The sequence below is a fragment of the Cyanistes caeruleus genome, chromosome 1 (assembly GCF_971803275.1).
Source record: "Cyanistes caeruleus chromosome 1, bCyaCae1.hap1.1, whole genome shotgun sequence".
Classification (NCBI taxonomy): domain Eukaryota; kingdom Metazoa; phylum Chordata; class Aves; order Passeriformes; family Paridae; genus Cyanistes; species Cyanistes caeruleus.
Window position 1 is genome coordinate 69,492,927 of NC_141701.1, and position 18,379 is coordinate 69,511,305.

General features: G+C 39.2%; 1 protein-coding gene across 6 annotated transcripts in view; it reads left to right on the top strand.

Moving 5' to 3' along the window:
* The window catches only part of GRB10 (growth factor receptor bound protein 10), a 146,725-nt gene that overhangs the window by 59,456 nt on the left and 68,890 nt on the right, over positions 1-18,379 (top strand). For 5 of the 6 annotated variants that reach the window (XR_015289462.1, XR_015289524.1, XR_015289517.1 and 2 more), the window contains exon 4: positions 1,528-1,621. Coding sequence is in view for 2 of the 6 variants with exons in the window: in XM_086898266.1 (XP_086754392.1) it covers positions 1,528-1,621 (94 nt within the window). In the remaining 4 variants the exon portion in view is untranslated. Of the gene's footprint in view, positions 1-1,469; positions 1,622-18,379 lie in introns of all 6 variants that reach the window. The other variant, XM_086898436.1, reaches the window with a different exon arrangement.

The following is an 18,379-nucleotide window of genomic DNA, read 5'->3' on the forward strand; positions in this document are numbered from 1 at the left end:
CCTAACAAATACTGCTGTGTTTCAAGAAAGTAAGAATATAGACAGTTGTGCTGACAGAAGGTCTGATGTGGTTTGGGTTTTTTTTTGGTTCCTGAGAAGCAATAACAAAAGCTCATGACATAAGCAAGATGTGGCCCATGACACAACAGCCAGTGTTGTGAACATCAGTGCCAAGAATGTAAAGAGCTATAAGGGGAGATAGATAGTATGGAGGCAGAAATTTGAGTGATTGCAGTTGTATCTGTCATAGATAGATGGATGCCATTTGTATCTTATCATGCAGAGTTTACTCATGAAAACCTTCCTTAGTCATACCACTGTTGTCAGTTTCTGTCTTATAAATGCCTGTGGGCTCCTGAACTGATCCCTGATAGTGATGACACTCGAGAGCAGTGCTTGGGTACTTGAATCAAAGCTCAAGCTTTTGTGAGACGGTCTCTGTGATGAAGATATAATTTATTTCACATACTTTATATACAGTTCTAGTCTCCAAACACTACATCCAATATGATTTTGAACATTAACTTATACTTTGTGAGTGCTGGACTGAGGGCTTATGGTTGCACATAGTTGAATTGCCTCTCACTGTTAATTACAGTGCCTTAATTACAATGTCACTTACCATGAAGGTTCTCCCTATGTTTTGACATAAAAGCAAGTCATGCCATTGTGTATTTAGCCCACACTTTGGGCACAGTGGCATCATGTGTATAGTTATGTGCATCACTGTGGCAGTTTATGCTTGGTGATATAGCAATAACTTTGCACACTTTTCCACACCCACACTTAACTGCAAAGGTATATGCAAAGGTATTCCAATTTTGTAAAACCATGCACCTACTCTAAATCTCCTTCTCATCCTTCTAAAATATGACTTATCTTTCTTCTCCTATTGTCTTGTTTATATTTCAATTTTCCTGGTTCTCCTGGTTGTCTTCTTTGGCAAGACCTGTGAGAAACCATGGTATTTTAGATTTAGTCAAATTCATTTTGTGTTAAAACTTCATGAAACTTGATTTGTGAGAATTCCAGTATGAAAAAAAATAACAGGTTGGCATCCAGAGCCATGGAAGTTTATCTGAGCTGAACTTCTGATTTCTCTTGAGGTTTAGTAGTTCACTACTAAATCTGTTTGAGTCCAGTTAATTAGTTACAAAGCCATAAGCCACAGACTTGGAATTAAAGAAAACAAAGCCCCAAGCCTCCGCATAATTTGGTGCAAGAAGAAACTTTTGTTAAACTGGGACGTGCCTTTACATTACTGTTTTTCTGTTTGAAATGCAAACTAGCGTACAGATGAACCAACAGCACAGTCATTGATTTTGGGTCCATGCCACATGTTATTAATGTGACAGCCTAGTGTGCCCCTGTGATCTGTTCCCCCACCTTCTCTGACATTGGTTTCTCCTTCCAGAGGCATGGCAGGGTTTTTTTGTTTTGTATTGATGGTTTTACTCCTACTGATGTAGCTTGCAGGGAGTACAGAATGCCTGGTTTTGATAAGATATTCTTCTCTTCTGTTTTTAGGACAATGTAGATCAGACTTCGGCTCATGGTCGGCGGGATCTGGTGGAACCAGGTTTCCAAGAACCGTCTAACCGCATCTCCCTGAACCACCAAGGTAAGGAATTGTGCGTGGAAATCCAGGCTTCTCAGGCGAGTGCAGGCATGGTCTTGCCTCCATTTCTCCTTCTAACTGGGGGAAAAAAGAAAATGTTCTGGATGTCTGGAGAAGGAGAGCTGAAGAAATTGGGTTTTGTCACAACTGTCCTTTGAACTGTGAGTGAAGGTGACAAAGAACTTGAATGCATCTCAAACCTTGTCGCCCAAGATAGGATTACTAGCCTGAGTGACAGAGATATTCTCCTATTTTTATGAGTAGGGAGGAGGGAAGTACTGACATTAAATTCAACATTTGTAATGTTAAGGTTGCATTTTAAAAAAATCTTCAACTGCCATAAGATGGGCTCTGGGTCAATGTCTGGAGTAGGAGAAGAAAAAAAAAGCATATTTACTTGCTTCCCATGACAGAAATCAGCTCATTTGTGAAAAGATAGCCCTGAACTAGATGTTGTAATGTCAGTGTAATAATTTGGTTTCTGTAATTCAGCAGGACCATTCATAAAAAGCTAAAACAAATCTTAAAACTCTGTCTTCACTGATTTTTGTCTGTTCAGAGACCTAAAAGACAACAGTTAATATTATTACAGGGACTGTTCAGCTCAGCTTTATTGTTTTAGGTTTGAAATAATTGATAATCATGTTCTTTTAGCAGTGAGCTCTCTTACCCTGAGGCTTCCTGATGGTTTAATTTGAAACCAAGTCCTTGAAGGTCATCTTCGAATGTTGCTTCATCAGAGCAACTAATAGTAATGCAGACAGAACAAGACTATTGAAACAGAAAAGATTACAAGCATATTACTTAAAATATTTGCCAAACATGATGCGCTTAGCTTGTCCTTTAAAAATTCAGCTTTTTTTAATTTTTCAAGGGCAGCAAGACTCAAATTTCTTGACTTGTAGATTCTCAAGAAAATTTACCTTGCAAAAACAAGTCCCAGAGTGTAATGAGGATTGTTTTTTAACTTGCGCCCCTTTCCATGCTGTAAGCGTTCTGGTGTTTTTAAAGCTTTGCTTTCAATTGAAACAGGTTGCAATATAATCCAGTCTAAAACTTACAGCAGCAGAGGCAGTGTGTAGTGGCATGTTTGCATTTTATAGAACACATTTTATAAGTTCAATTTTTCATGTGTCTTAGAATTAATAATTTTTCAATATTATTTTCACCTATGTCAGGATGTGCAAATCGTGAAACAGATCTATGCATGTGACTTCTGAAGCTATTTGTAAACATCCCCCTTTAATCAGGGGATTTGGGGTAGGGAACACATTCTGTGTGGTCCGGCTTCATGTGTTACAGTGCATATGTCTGCTGCTTTTGAAGTTGGAACATTCATAGAAGAAATAGATAATACTGTGTTTAGATGGCAGAGCGCCAGCTTTGCAGCCTGACATTTTCCCACTTCCTTTTCAGATCCTTCTTTTCCTCTATCAGTATTGTTGTACTGCAGAAAGGATCCATACAGTGTCACCTGACACGTGGATCTTTCTCAGCCACTTTGAGACAAATGTCCAAATTAATTTAGGAAACAGCTGTCTGTAAAGAAATGGTTTGGCCAGGGGGTACTGGCAATTCAATGCCTATTTCTCAAGAAAGACCCACTTAATGTTTTTCCCCAGCACTTTTTGAAATAAAAACTGCTTATGCATCCACAATTTGTTTGGAATTTTTCTTCTATATCAGCTGACTGACAGCAGTCGAATCCACTATTTCTAAAAGTTTTCTAATTTTGTTGTTGCAGTAAATACATAGTACAGTATCAATCTTGACACTGTTATTTTAGTGGTCAGGATTAAGAGCTGAAACCTAAATGCTCAAAATGTGGCCTTTAAGCATTGAGCTGGGCTGTAGGAGTTCTGCCTTTTTGCAGTGTTGGAGGGAAGCAAGGTACCTGCTGATTTGGTATCCTCTTGGAAATGGAAGTGGCCATAAGCGTGATGTTATGTCATGTCTTGAGTGTTTGCTCAGTCCAAATAGATCTTCTCGTAGCATATGAAATAAATATTATTGTCCAAGAACTTGAATGTACAAGTATTTTTAGAGCTGGCATATATTCTGGAATTCCAGATTAATGAATAGAACATAGAAAAATACAACATGAAGAACTTTGGCTCAGGGAATTGTGACACGGTCTGAACTAGCTCCCATATAGTCATATTAGTCACAGAGTAAATAGGAAGATTAGATTATTATCATGAAATAGATTTTTATATTCTGTGGCCACTATTTGCTTTGTTATTTCTTACTCTTACACTAAACTTTGTTATTCATTACTTTCTATTAAAACCTTGCTGGCACTGACACTGGTTTAAAGCTTAAAAGAGTAAACCTGTGTCCAGAAGCACTGAAGAACCACTGCAAATTAAAGTCTGGTGGTATGCCTTGATTATGTTGATGATAAAGATGTTTACAACAGACGATGGCAATTTTTACTTCCAATTATGTGCAACATTACTTGCTGACTTAAGCACATGCCTCAAGGAGACCTAAAGGTTCCCGATTGGCATGAGCAGAAATTGTGAAAGGATTAGAATTGGCTAAAATAATTCCTGTGTTAGGTTTTCTCTGCTTTTTTCTCTTTAGTGTATTGTGTGTATTAAAGGCTGCAGCTGAACTTTGAGCAGCCATAGTTGTTGCACTGTTTTATTCACACCTGACCACATTGCTCAGTGAGTGCAGCAGGTTTGCCAATTTCTGTTGAACATTAACTTGTTGTGCTCCTTTGCTTTTCACTGGGAGAGCTTTTGATATAAGCACCTGCAATTCTGAACCAAGACTGCTTTCCACAGCCTATAAAAATGGTGATTAGCTTCTTCCCAGGCATCTGAATCCCCTTAGCACAAACTGGAAAAAGAGCATTCAAGTGGAGACTGAGATAGCCCTGCCAACTGTCCCTGTGTGAATAAGCCCTTTCTTGTGAAGGGTATTTCAAGTACATGTTTCTTGCTGAATCACTGTTCTTACACAAGCAAATGCTTTATAACTCTTCAGCTTCTTCTTTCAAAAGAATATCTTGTAAAGATTGGGGAGCAGAAGATTGTTCTGTTAAGTGAGGAGTCTTTAGAATAGAGGGTTTCATGTGAAACTAATGTGCAAAATTGAGTGCAGATGGAATAGTATTTTTTCCTAGAAATAGTTTAATAACTACTTTTGTGTAGGTATGCTAGTAAACTTGCTTACTTTAACAATAAATATTTTTATATCTGAGCCATTATTTAGTTTATCACTTCTTAATGATTCTCCTAATTGGACAAGTTTTGTGAAGTACTAAATGCAAAGAATGCGATCTATGATATCTTCCCTATATTCCCTATAAGCTACTTCATAAATCAAATGTCATAGGAAAGAACAAACTGTTTTGCTGAACAATATTAATATCCACTAATGTAAAGAAGAGCTATGCTTCAGATACCTATTAAAAGTAAGAGAAAGTTAAGAACAGCAAGCCAGGATTTGGCATTTAATAACCGGCAAGTCTAAGTATTTCTGGAACAGCCATTCCAGAAGCTGTAGTTAAAGCCTCTAGGCTTGAAGAAGAAAAATGTGTCTAAACTATGTGCCTTTTCTGAAGAGGAAAATGTAGGAGGTGAAGATACAAGCAAAACAAGTATTTACCATCTTCAAAAACACCAAGAGGAAGTGAAAGCATGCTTAGGAGATGATGACAGGTATTGTTAATTTCAAATTTTTTTCCTTCTCACTTTGCAAAAGATTCAGCAGTCACAAATGTTTAAAATTTTAATGTCAAGTTTTCTGCAGTGTGTAACCTGTAGTAGTATACTCTGTCCAGTAGTGAGAGGCTAGTAGAGAGAGCTGTGGACCCATAGTAGTGATTTTACTTCCAACCGTTCCATTCACACAGGGATACTATTTAGAGGCCTTCCGTAAGGGTGATAGGCTCCCACATTTGTTCTCCCTTGTCCCATCCCAAAGGGTGCTGCTGGTTCTCCTCTTTCCCCCAATTACCCTAGCAGTGCAGCCTCTGTTCCTCTTGTCTGCTCTGTGATACTGCTGTGTAATGCCACCAAACTTAACCTTGAATGTGTCTCAGTAGCAAGACAAAGCTATCATATGGATTTCCCTGTGCTACTGTGGAAGAGCTTTGCTGTAAGAATTACAATTTCAAAATGCACTGTGCTACAGAAAACTCTTAAGCCAAACAGAATTTGCTGACTCTTGGACTTCAGGGGGTTTAACCTGCCCACCATGCTACTGCTGTTTCCCTTCTTGCTCCATACTTCTGGGATTTTCTTTGTTAATGCATATTTTGGAGCTCATTTTTTCTGTTTGTTTTTCTAGCAGGCAATACTGCCAACTCCAGTCCCAGATGTAAAGTTTATGGGCAATGCTTTTTATTGGTACTTGACATGTACTTTTTGAGATTGCCTAGCCACTTCTTATTCAGAATTTTAAAGCCAGGCATAAATAAGGCACATGCTGTCACCTTGCCTTTTAATGGAAGCATAAGACATGCAGTGCTGGCACTTTCTCTATGTATGTATTCATGGGATGATAGTCAGTTTCTGTACAAATGTGTTTTGCCATGGGTCTGTGATGAAAGATATATCTTCCTTTTATTAGTGCATTCACATGAAATCTTCCTTTCCCAAGGTGCTCTCAGCTCTTGTTGGACTTGATGCTTTCTATCACTGTAGTTTGCAGACAGAGCTGAGCTGAACCTTATGGTACCTCTGGCACCTCAGCCAGGTGACTCTAGCAGCAGAAAGGAAATGGTGCTAAGGTTGTTTTAGCCAACAGCTGTCCTTTCTCAACAGGCTTTGGTCTTTCTTGGTTGATGATGGTAGGAGTCTTGCCTGTAGTGAGACAGTGAATAGGCTTTGGTTGCAGATTGGGTGGGCATTAGATTTCCTGCTTGTATGTACAGACCACTTGGCTCCCAGTGAAACTGGAAGGATCCAGGGCATCTGCCAAAACTTGCATCATACTGTAGTCGACTCTTGAGGTGGATGCTATCCTGTACCTTGCTGGCTAGTCATTAAACATTAACTTTTATAGAGACAGTAAATGTCAGCATGGTGGAAACTTCCCTCCTAGCACACTGGAACAATCCTGTGTCCAAAAAATATAAGCTCATGTAAATAACAGGCAGACTTTTGAATGACCCTGGGTGTAGATGAAGTATTACAATGCCTAAGATTTAGCCCAGAGAAATAATACGGTGTAGCAGTCTTTTTCTCCACCACTGTTGTTATTACTTGCTTTTAATATATTTTCTTCTGTATTTGCCTCGGGATAGACACAGGAGGCTAAGGTGATGTTGCTATTCTGTAGCTAATGAGGAGTGTGTTTAGTAACAGCCAGTGCTGCTTCTGAAATGCTGCAGTTGTGGGATCTGACTGGGATGAGTTGGTTATCTGGTGTAACAGAACTAACCCATGTTCTTTGCAGAATCTAGCTGGTACTGAATTGAAAGTGTAGAACGGAAAACAAACACTGTTTGTATTTCAGAGACAATACTGCCAGACATTCATGAATTCTCGTGCTTTGTATAAATGTTGTCATTGTCCAGCCTTAGAAAAAAACCACCATTAATGCCAAAATGATTTACACTGACTAATCTTACGTGTTGAGCGGAGACCCTGCTTCCTGCCTAGCTCATTACAGTACCTTTGTCTCCTTTTGAAGAATGCTTCCATTTATATTTGGTGATGAATCTTGTTAGCATGGCTACTAGAAAGGCACCCATAATAGCTGTGTAGAAGTTTAACTTCCCTCATTAGATTAGTTTCCAAACCCTTGGGCTGACAGAAATCTGAAAAAAAAATTATGAAAAGGGAAGACAGTAGATTGGTGTTTAGTACAGATTATTTCAGAGATCTGCAGAGAGCTACAGGAGACAGATGAACTGAACTAATCGAGTTTAGCTCAAAGACTGTGCATAATGTAATGAAGATTGACTGAAAACAGTGAAATGAGAAGAAACAGACCAAAAAATATTTAAATGGTAGCATATTCAAAGAAGATAATTTGTAGGTAGCTGATTTGATTTTGTATCATTTTTATTGTATTTTTTATTTTTAATTTTTTATGTATCAACCTTTTAGTATAAGCTTGAAAATCATCAATTTTGGACATATTTAAAATTAATTGCGTTCCTCTGAAGCCATATGATATGAATAAAAAAATTGTAATATCTCATAGTTGACAAACATGGTGTTTTAAGCCTGTTTATTATCTCAGGATTCAGTGTATCAATCTATTGAATTTCTCTGAAAAGGTAGGATTCAGTGCAGGGAGGGAGCCCACGGTCTTGTTTGTGTAGAGTTTGCCTTGGTTCCTTTGTTCATTGGAAATTTTCCAAGGTAAGATGTAGAAAAAAGGAAGAATTTTAAGTAAGCCTAAACCAAGAAACTACCTAAAATACGAGTTGTTTACTAGCCTAAACTACAATATAAAAAATTTATTTTAGGCCTTTTTTTTTTTTCTTTTTTTTTTTTTCTTTTTTTTTTTTCTTTTTTTTTTTTTTTTCTTTCTGTGGCCTATAGAAGAATGGTAAAGTTATTACGAGGTTTGCAATGACCTTGCTGTGCTGGAGGGGGTAAGATGGTTGCTGGGGCAGAGCAGTTGCATTGGAAGAGCAAGTGGAGCTCCACTATGAAATTGGGTTCTTTGCTCAAGATAGACCATAATGCACCATACTCGTCCCTCAGGGACTGAAGCTGTATGGGTGTCTGACATCTGAAATAGTGGCTTGGGATTTTTTTTATACTGCAGATAGGTGTTCCTTCACCTCTGTCAACATTTGTATCTGCAGTTACCATGGCACAGAGGGGAGTAAATTCACAAGGCATGAATTCAGGGTACTTAGAAGCTCCTTTCTTGTTATTATTAAATTCTTGTTCAAGGCTTTGGGAGGGGAAGAGGTAAATTTGGCATCTGGGTGATGAGCTTCTCTTGCTTTACAGATCCATCTCAGAAAAAGAGGGCATTTACTTCCTTCACCCCTTATGTGTTACATCCTTAAAAACAAGTTAGTTTAATACTAGCATAAGGGCACAGTGGTGACTCTTCAAGAAACTCACCACAAATCAAATAGGGCTCTCCCTATTTGAGAGCCCAGTGCAAAATCAATCTTAAAATCAAATGTCGTTTTTAATCCACTTTTGTCTTTAATATTAAAGTATCTGCATTTCCTGCTGCCACTGAAGAAGAGCAAATTTAGCTGTTCTTTTTGCATCCCTTTGCTGGGTAATGCAAGAGGCGGCATGGGATGCCCTCTCTCTTTGTTGGTGGGTGTGCACTTGTGGGCGTCTGGTGGAAAACTTCTTCCCCATGCTGCAGCTATTGCACAAGGATGGCTCAGGGGAGGAGCATGATTTTGGGACTTTCAGTGAGGGGCTGGTACCTAAACACACTGGTCTGTGGGGAGGTCTGTTCGCAGGAGGCTGATGTTCTCATTATGTATTTGCTTACATTTGGCTACTCCCCCAGTCATGTGCCAGCTCAGTGAGGTGATGCCAGTGGCAGCAAATACAATTTCTGTGCTGCTGCCACCACTCCAGTGGTGTTGGGTCACCTGCCTCCTCACTGAGCAGGCACCTGTGTGCAGGCAGCTTGGTACCACAGCCTGGCTGGTGACTCCTTGGGAGGGAGAGCAGCTTGAACAGCTGAGAGAGAGCCCCAAGAGGGAAGCAGCCTGTAAAGCCCTTCATGGGAATGATGTTGTTCTAGGCATTTCATTTCCCAGGCTGGAGCTTATGGGTCTGACACATCTGTTTGAAATGGTGTGCCTGGGGAAATTCACATATCTGAGGGAAACCAGTGGTTCAGTATCCACCTCATGATGAGGTGTTTCTCCCAGGTATCAGAGCTGTGCTCATTTCTTGTGTTTATCTCATGCCTTTAATGAGGGAAAAAAAGTCTGTTATCCTATGGGTAGTGCATTCCCTCCTCTGTAAGTATATTTGCTTAGCAAATTGCACCGTTCCATTGCTAAAGCAATCAAATGTGATAGATTTCACTATTTTTTATATCATTTTATATAGTTGGTTATACTGTCCAACAGGTATTAGGGAACTTCTGGTCTCAGGTCTTCCTCTGCCTCCTGAGCAGCTTACTTCTTCCATTTGAGTTAGTGATCCAAAATTGAGCTTATATGCTCTTCTAATTTAATCAATGAAAGTTAACTGTAAAAAAATAGGATAAGCTCATATGTTCTCTGGCATGACTGTATTGCCTTTATGTTTTCTTTTGTAATCTGACTAAATTTCTACTGTCAACACATTTGAGCAAAAGGATGGAAACGAATAGTATCAACACAGGCTCTTTTGGTAGCTTCTGGATGACATTTTTAACGTGGCTGAGTTGAATTCTTGCCTGTGCTACTACACCCTGTTCCTTCATGTTCTTTAATTTTGCATATTCCCTGTTAGGGGGAATGTTTTAAGTGTATTTAGCTTTATGTAAGAAGCTTTTGAACCTTTCAGTGAAGGTGTTATAACCAAATGTCAAAACATAGCTGTGGGCACTTAAAATAGTCTCAGTACTAATGAGCTTTCCAGCTAAGAAAGTTGATTTATTATGTAGCCTAGCTTTTAATCATGCCATAAGAATGACAGTTGTTCAGTAAAAACAGTGTCTCTGCAACATCAGAATATTAACTTTGAATTCTAACGCCTTAACCAAAAGCAAATTCTAAGTTTCAAAGGTGATTTATTATATAAAGGGGAAGGTTATATTTAGAGATGGAAACAATCCATACTCACTGCAACTATACTGTTATATATTTTGAAAATAATATTTTAAGAAGTATCTCTAATTTTTGAGATAAAAGTACAATGTCACTATGCAAGGTCAGCTTTAATGGAGAGAGAACTGACTTTCAGTATCTGATTACATAGAAAGCTTTAGGGCTTTAATCTGGTTTCATGACTCTGTTTTCAAGTCTGAAATAAATCTGTTCTGCTTATTCAGACTTTTAAGAGTATCGTCTGTCAGAAACTGCCATTTATCTGCAGCACATGGAATGTTTGAAATCACTGTGACTGCTAAGGGGAGGCTATTTTATTTTATAAATCTCTCTGCTTTGGTAAAAGCAGACAGATTTCTCTAGAGAACAGTGTTAATTGTGTCTCTGTGCTTCCTGAAGATGATGGGGGAAAATGGACCCCGTTTTCTATGAAACTGATTTCCAAGAGTGTGGTAGGAGTGGTGTAGTGAAGTAGGGGCAGATGTAATGTCAGAAGCTGCTCCCTGAATTGATATTGGTCAGACTTCATCTTTGCAAGAAACTTTGTAACAGCCTTATTTCACCTGAACATTTAACAATTTTGGAATCAGGTATTTTATTTTATTTTTTTCCAAATGAAATCCATTTAACCAGATAAAGTCCTGATTTACTCCTATCCCTGTTCTGTCTCTGACCAGCCATCCACCTCTGATCTCTCTTGTAAGGCAGGTAATTCTTAATAACTGGCACAGTGCAGCCCTCTTGTCTGCAAACAATTCTGAGAGACTTGTATCTGAGTTTCGGATTTTTATTTTCCGCTGACCTTCAAAGTTATATTTTTGGTTTCTGTCAAAGTACCAAGAGGGTGGAGAACAGGCAGTGCAATTTTTGGTTTCCTTCCATTGTTTGTCCTAGTAAGTGTCCTAACCTTTGGTTTCTGTCTCTTCTTTCCAGTGACTCAGGTGAAGAAAAGTATAAGTTAATTTACTTTTTTATGAGCTTCATCTTTAAAGCAGAGCTTTTATCATCTTAGAAATTAATACAGAAATTCACATTGCTTCTCTTTTAAAATAATAAAAAAATATTAAATAAAAAAACAACCAATCCATGTCTAGCTCTGTAACATTTCTAGGGATGAGAAATAGAACAAGGATGAGGCAAAATTTGTTTGCAATAGTGAAATGGGGCATATTTCTGATACTGCAGTTCTTCTGGCAAAGGCTTCTGGTGCTTTAGGATTGCTTGATTCAACTGTTTTGTGCTCCTCATTTTCACTTGTTAGTTGGTTTAATTACAGGAAGAATTATAAATGCTAAACAAAAGTTGTCCTCATGCTTAAAAATTAAATGGATTTTAAAAGCTGGCTGACAGTACTATAACAAATTTAGGTTAAGTAGTCTGAACAAGTATAGAATTAGTGTAAGGTTTTAGTATCCTTTTCTGCACATTAAAACAATTTTCAGGAGAGCTTAAGTACTAGAAAAATGGGATTTTCACATAAAGACATAACACATTGTACAGCTGAGAGGAAAATGCTCAGTTCAAGTTATAGCTTAAACGTGATCTTCCTTAGAAATGTCTTTTCTAATCTCTGTATAAAATAAAGACTGTTTCTGCCAGACGACTGGGAAGTCAAGGACTGCAGATTTTAAGATTTTTTTCCAGCATGGGAACACATCTCTTCTATTTGAGACAAACAAATTACACTGGAATGCATTCATGGTCTATATCAGCAAGTATACCGTAACTTAGTTATGTCAAAAAGAACATACACTGTGGTATTGTGGTGTAAAAAAAAAATGGATGTCACTAAAAATACTTGGCTAATAAATTTCCATGGTTTTGGATGAATGTGAAAGTAGGCTTTCTTACTGGCAGAGTTATGTTTATTTGACTTTCTGTGTTTAAAAAATTATTTAAGATTCATGAAGTCAGACTTCAGATACCAAGAAGAGTGTAAAATGGCACAGGCTTTGATTAAAGGAACTTTCTTGTTCTTTCTGTAAGCCCTGCATCTCTGCAGAGTATCCTGCCTGTATTTACAGCCAGTCCTTGCTGAAAGAATGTGATTGACCTTGGGCTGGCTGGCAGCTTTATAGGTAGCAGGGTCCTTGTTAAGGGAGGGATGGTTATTTTTCACTCCTTTCGGAAGTTGCATGGAGTAATAAATGTACATAGCCTGTGCTGTGGGATTGCATGGACTTTTAGGTACAGATGGGAACGAGTGCTTGCAAACTGTAGCAGGTAATGATGGCAGCAGCAAACCTGGCTCCCATGTGGTGGTCGCTAACCAGCTATGACTCTGGCATCCTGTAATGGGTTTAGTGGTGGCTAAAATCATGAGTGTACTTACTAGAATTATTTACTCATTCTGTGCTATGAGATATGAATTAGGAGGAGGACAAAGCAGACTTAATACTTAAAAGATATAAAGAAAATTGAATTTGCAGAACTAAAAGAATAAAAAGAATCAGAATAAAACCTTCAGAACACTTCTCCCCCTGCCTGACTTCTTTCCTTTCCCAAATAACAATGTAGAGACAAAAATTGGGACTTAAAATCAGTTACCACCTCTACAATAGTCTTTCATCAGTTTTTGAAGGGAGAGGAGTTTACTCTCACCCTGCTACAGAGACTTCTAAACAAGAAACAGTTCTCTCGTAGCTTTTGATTTCCATGAATAACAGCTGCACAGGAAAATCTGCAATTGTGAAGTTCCTCCCATTTTCACAGTCTTCCCACAGCTGAATTCATGGGCCATGTAAATTTATGGGATATTATTTTAAGGATGAGCTGTTCAAAACCAAAGCTTCTCTTCATTTATCTCCGTGATCTTCATCTCTGGGAGCAGAGATCTTCTTTCCCCTGGGAGCAAAGGGTCTTCATCACTCTTTCTCTCTGTTCAAACTTCTCATGGAATCACAGCTACTTCAACATCTGCTTTGCTTCATTATGGATGCCTCTGCTCACATCTACACTTTGAACACTCCATCTCCCCACACTTTCTCATTAATTACATGGGGTATTTTAGTGTGTCATAGTCCATCTCTATAGCCTTACCAAAAGAACTTTCAGCCCAATACTAAGGCATCTCTTCATTCTCCTTCCATCTGGGACTTGGCTCCTTCTTTACTGACCTTGGTGTCCTCATGCTGTCTTCTACATGTCCTCACTCTATCCTTTTCTCTCACTCAAGAGAGAGGATCAATATTTTGAAAGTTTCATCTGTGTGGTTAAGGAGTTAATATCTCACTCAGGCCTGTGGATGGTCATGATGGTTTCTGCCGGGCGGTGGCTGAAGCAGTCACAGTGATGGATTTCAGGCTGCACTGGGGGCTGTGCCAAGATCTCAGGGGGCCCAGCCAGAATGGGAATGATGGTGGCCATTCTGGCTGCATGCCTTGTCTCTGGCCCCTGCTTCCTTCAATTTCAGCTTGGGGCTGATGGCTTCCCCTCCAGTGGGGGTGCAGTGGAGGGGGCCTGGCCCGCCCAGAGCCACTCCAGGGGCCCAGCAGACCCTGGCTGGGCACGGGCAGCGGGGCCAGGGCTTAGTGTCAGCCAGATGTCAGCAGCTGCAGCCCGGCCCAGCCTCGGCTGGGGCCCTGTGGCCTCCTGTCCCCCCACCCTGGCCACTGCTGGGGTCCAGCCTTCCCCCGCCAGGCCATGCAGGTCACGGTGGAGCAGGGCTGGCCTGACCAGCACCCAGTTACCTTTTCAAAGCCAGAAGCCAGAGAGAGCTTTCCTGGGCTTGCCTGTCTTTAAATGTGGAATTCACAGAGGCGGACCGAGTTTCTAAATGGTTTAATAGGTTGTCAGTTCTCAGAGGTAGCCAGCTATTGGTTTTTGCTAAGCACAGAGGAAGGCACCTCCTAGAAAAATAATTTCCTTGGGTGGCTTCTTCCCTCCTCACCAAATATCAGTTAATACTAAACCAGCACACACCCATAAGCTGCTCAGAATAAATGGACTGAAGAAATCATGGCAGGATAATAACAAGTGTATGCTTCTTTACATGAGTTCTCCATCCCACAGCCCCACAACCCCCGCAGTGTAGGAACTGGAAAATACCTATTGGAGTTGACCACTGTGCCTGTGTGGAGCAGGATAAAGAGTTAGAAGCACTCGTTCAATGAATCAGCTTCTACATGGAATTAAGCAAATAACTGTAGATGTCTGCCTACATGTTACCCATCAGCAAAATGAGGATACTGCTGTTGCAGAACTTCTGTCAAATATGTGGTTGAGACCTGCTTAGTCGTGTGCATGGTCTTTCTGAAGACGAAGTCTCACTTCAGCTTTGTTCATGTTATTAAGTCGAGAGGCAGTTCTGCTGATAGGAACTCAAGACTGAAATGAAAACATACATGAGATTGTGTCTTAATGCATTGGGTAAACCATAGGGTATTACTTTGATATGATGGGTAGCCTTTCTGTAAACTGACTTGCTTGTATGCAGCCTATTACATGGAAGTGAGGAGAGATGATGCAGCTTCTAAGTACCATAAATTTGCTTTGATTGATGGTGCATAACTTTTGACTCACAGTAGGGAGGATAGTGAATTAAGCTGAAGGGTACTTGAAACATTATGCATGTGGGGTTTGAAATTAAAGTTGGGAACAGTGACCACACTTGCCAGGTGACATTGGAACATTTACTACAAAAAAAAGAAGTGGCATTAAATGTGGGATAAAGAGATAAGTTAAAAACACTTGAGGCATAAGTGAAAAGCCATGGAGTTTCTTTAAGATGGTTTTAGTATGTAGCTGAAATTAAACTATTGAAAGAGATCTAATTTGTTTTCATTACTGTAGGAGCCAAGATGTCTACCAATGCAGTATTTATGTTTGTAGTAATAACTTTCTACCATTGTGTGTCTCTATAAACTTTCTGTTTAAGAAAACGACTAAACAAAGCGAAACAAAAACCCCTCTCAACCCTTCCTCCTTATGGCAATAGTGCAAAGATATTTGGGTCAGGATAATGTCTCCTGCTGTGTTATGCTGGTGAAATGCAAAACAGAGAGGTCTCTTTCTGAAGAGCAAGTTTAGAGATGGATCTATCAGATTATTGGCTCCAAGGCAAACTGAGACGATCAGAGGAATTTGCTGAAGGCATGACTAGGGTGAATTCCTCCTTTCTTACAGTGAGGGTGTTTGAGCAAGAAGACTTGCTGATGACTTTGTCCTGAAAAGAGATGTTCTCAGACCATTTGCATTCCCCAGGGTCTGGTGTCTCCCTGGGGTTTGGTGGTACAGCTGCAATGTCACTCTCCCTAAAGTACTTGTAAAAGCAAAAAGCCACTTTCTCTGAAGGAAGTCTATTCTGGTTTGACAAGTGAAATGAAATGCAGCAACAAAAGCATTCTTAAGACACTTATACTGGGCTAGAAATGCAGATATTTTAACAGGAAAAATAGTAGAAATGTGGAGTCATTTCTATTGAACTGGTTGTTTGCCACCTTTCCTTGTATTTCAGGCAAATGTGCAGACCTATGCAAAATGCATTTTATTGAAAGCATATGGGAGGACAAGGTCTTCTAATGCATCCTCTAATGCAAAATAATGCATTTTGAGGGGCCAACAGACAGACTTGCTAATGAGGGTAGAATTGGGAGACGTTGACAGCGTCAGCACTAGAGAAGTTAATAGGATAGAAAAGAACATAAGTAGCCCTCAATGAAATGGTACCCTACTGTGGTGAAAGAGGGAGACAGTAAGAATCTGAAATCCATTTGAGTCAAGTATAAGAGAAAGTGTTGCTCTTCAGCAAGATAACTCTCAAAATCAGTTTACTGCAAGTTGAAAGGAAGGCCATATGAAGTGTCTACTTTGGAGGACTTGTAGAGATGGAGGAAACTTTGAAGAGGTTTCTTATGCTTTATGTGGTGCAGAAGCTCTTAGTGCAGGTCTTTCCTGTTCTGAGACCAAATGTTAGTGTTTTATTCATTTTATGGTTAGAGTTAAGTGTGTTTAGGTGTATAAACATGTCAGAAAAGAGAAAAGAGAAAACCTTCTTTTTTTTCCCCCTACTAAAGATTAAAAATACTTTTAGGTAACTATACATTCTGATGTTATGCCACAGCTACCTTGCCTTGTACTTTAAGTTGTAAATTTGTCAAATAAGGAAACAAAGTCTGTGCTTGCTTATTTGTTTGTTTTTCTAGTCAGATGGTCTTCAGGTCCATCTAAGAAAAGAATGAGGAACATCAGTGAAAATATGTTCTCATACCAAAGAAAATGCTTTTGAATTTTTTAAAGGGGAGTAAAATAGCAAAAATAATATTATAGTCATGCATTATTTATGGTGCCTGTAGCTTTGAAAAAAATCTTGTGATGTTAAGGCTGTCCCAAAATGAACTGGAATAGTACATTTCTGTAACTCTGATCTCTTACTTTGTCTATAAAGCACATACTGCAAGCTTAAGACCTTTTTTAAGCTCATGTAATAAGAGGAGGGGAGAAAACCCCTCAAATTTCATAGCTTAATAAAATAAGCAAAATCTGTAAAGAAACAACTCAGCTGTAATTTGATGTCAGTTCTGCACTAAAATCTTTTACCACAGTCCTCCATTGTAACAATGAGCTTCAGCCATCACTGTCTTTCAGCTTACCTGACTGTGATAAGCAGCACAGCATTTATTTCTGCCTTTATGTAAACATGCTGCAAGTGGTTCATGACAGCACTTTAGCAAGCTGTGTCATGTGAGGATACTTGAGAAATGCATCAAAGGAGCTGACATTCTTGCACTGAGATTGAAAAAGGTTGCAGCACTTCTCTTAAAGCCAAGAAACTTCAAGGGGAAGATCAATCTGAATTTGTTACATTTTCTAAGTCTCTTTATGCCTATTAAAAAGGACATGATTCCGTCAATCTAGTTGCATTTTCAGCTAAAAAGAAGCCCGAGGTAAATGGGGCAGACCAGCTAAACAAAAAAAAAGCTTTCAAAATATAGCATGAGATGTAGCTAAATTTGGAGTTCTTAACAGCAAGCAGGCACTTAAGTAATTAAAGTATATTAGGTGCTACTGACCAAAGCAATTAGTATGTAGTTTCATTAATGGTGTTAGGATTGCAGTAGCAATATTTAAGTCTTTCTGTCCAAATCAAGATTTCAGGCAATTTTTGCAATGTCCAAGATGAGGTTAGGAACAGTGTGGATGCTAAATGCAAGCAGGGAGCACAGTGTTTGTGGAAAAGCAAGTCACATAACTTTCTCAGACTAGCCTGAGAAAGTGGCCTGGGAAATCATAAGGAGGAATCAAAATAATCCTCAGAGATAGAAGACAGCCTTGCAGATGTTGTCAGTTTCTTGTTTTCTTACAAGAGAAGGACAAGGGGTGGTGTACCCCACTGACCAATGATAGTCATGTGTTAGTTTACTGACCAATAAGAGTTTTACCTATTTGTACTTTCTCGTACTTGTCTATAAAAGAAGATCTGGGGTAATAAACCTTGCTCTCCTGTTCAGCCCACGAGAGAGTCTTGAGTCGTACTTTTGCCATTCCCAATATAGTGCGACAGGAGTAGTGTGATGTTAGGGTGTGTTACAGCACCGCTGAGTGGAGCTGTAACTGTGCAGGAGCATCTTGAACTGGCTGTGCCTTGTTAACCCTCCTAATTAACATGCCTTCCTCTGGAATTTACATGTGCATGCACATCTAAATTTTTATAAGCTAGGATGATAGTAAGTTTATATTTAAAACAAGGCTTTTTTTGGGCTGCTAATTTTTTGTTTATCTTTGCAATTAATTTGTGAGCTTGCTGCTGTTCAAGGGCAAAAGGAAATTACTGTTTCTGTGTATGTTTTTGTGGTTTGTCCTCAAGTGGTTGAAAAATCTTGGAGAGCTCAGGCACAGTAGAGTGTTCCAAGTCCCTCTGAAATACGAACCACTGCAGATGATAGGCTTTGAAGTTGCAAGGTCTGCAACTCTAAGACAGTTGAGTGACAATTGGGTAATGAGCCCAGTGACTGCAGTTAGGTAGCTTCTATGCTCCAGAATAACCATAAATATTCTTCAGAAAGATGACAATGTGTTTTAGAGCCTAAGTAGAAAAAATACACTTTTGT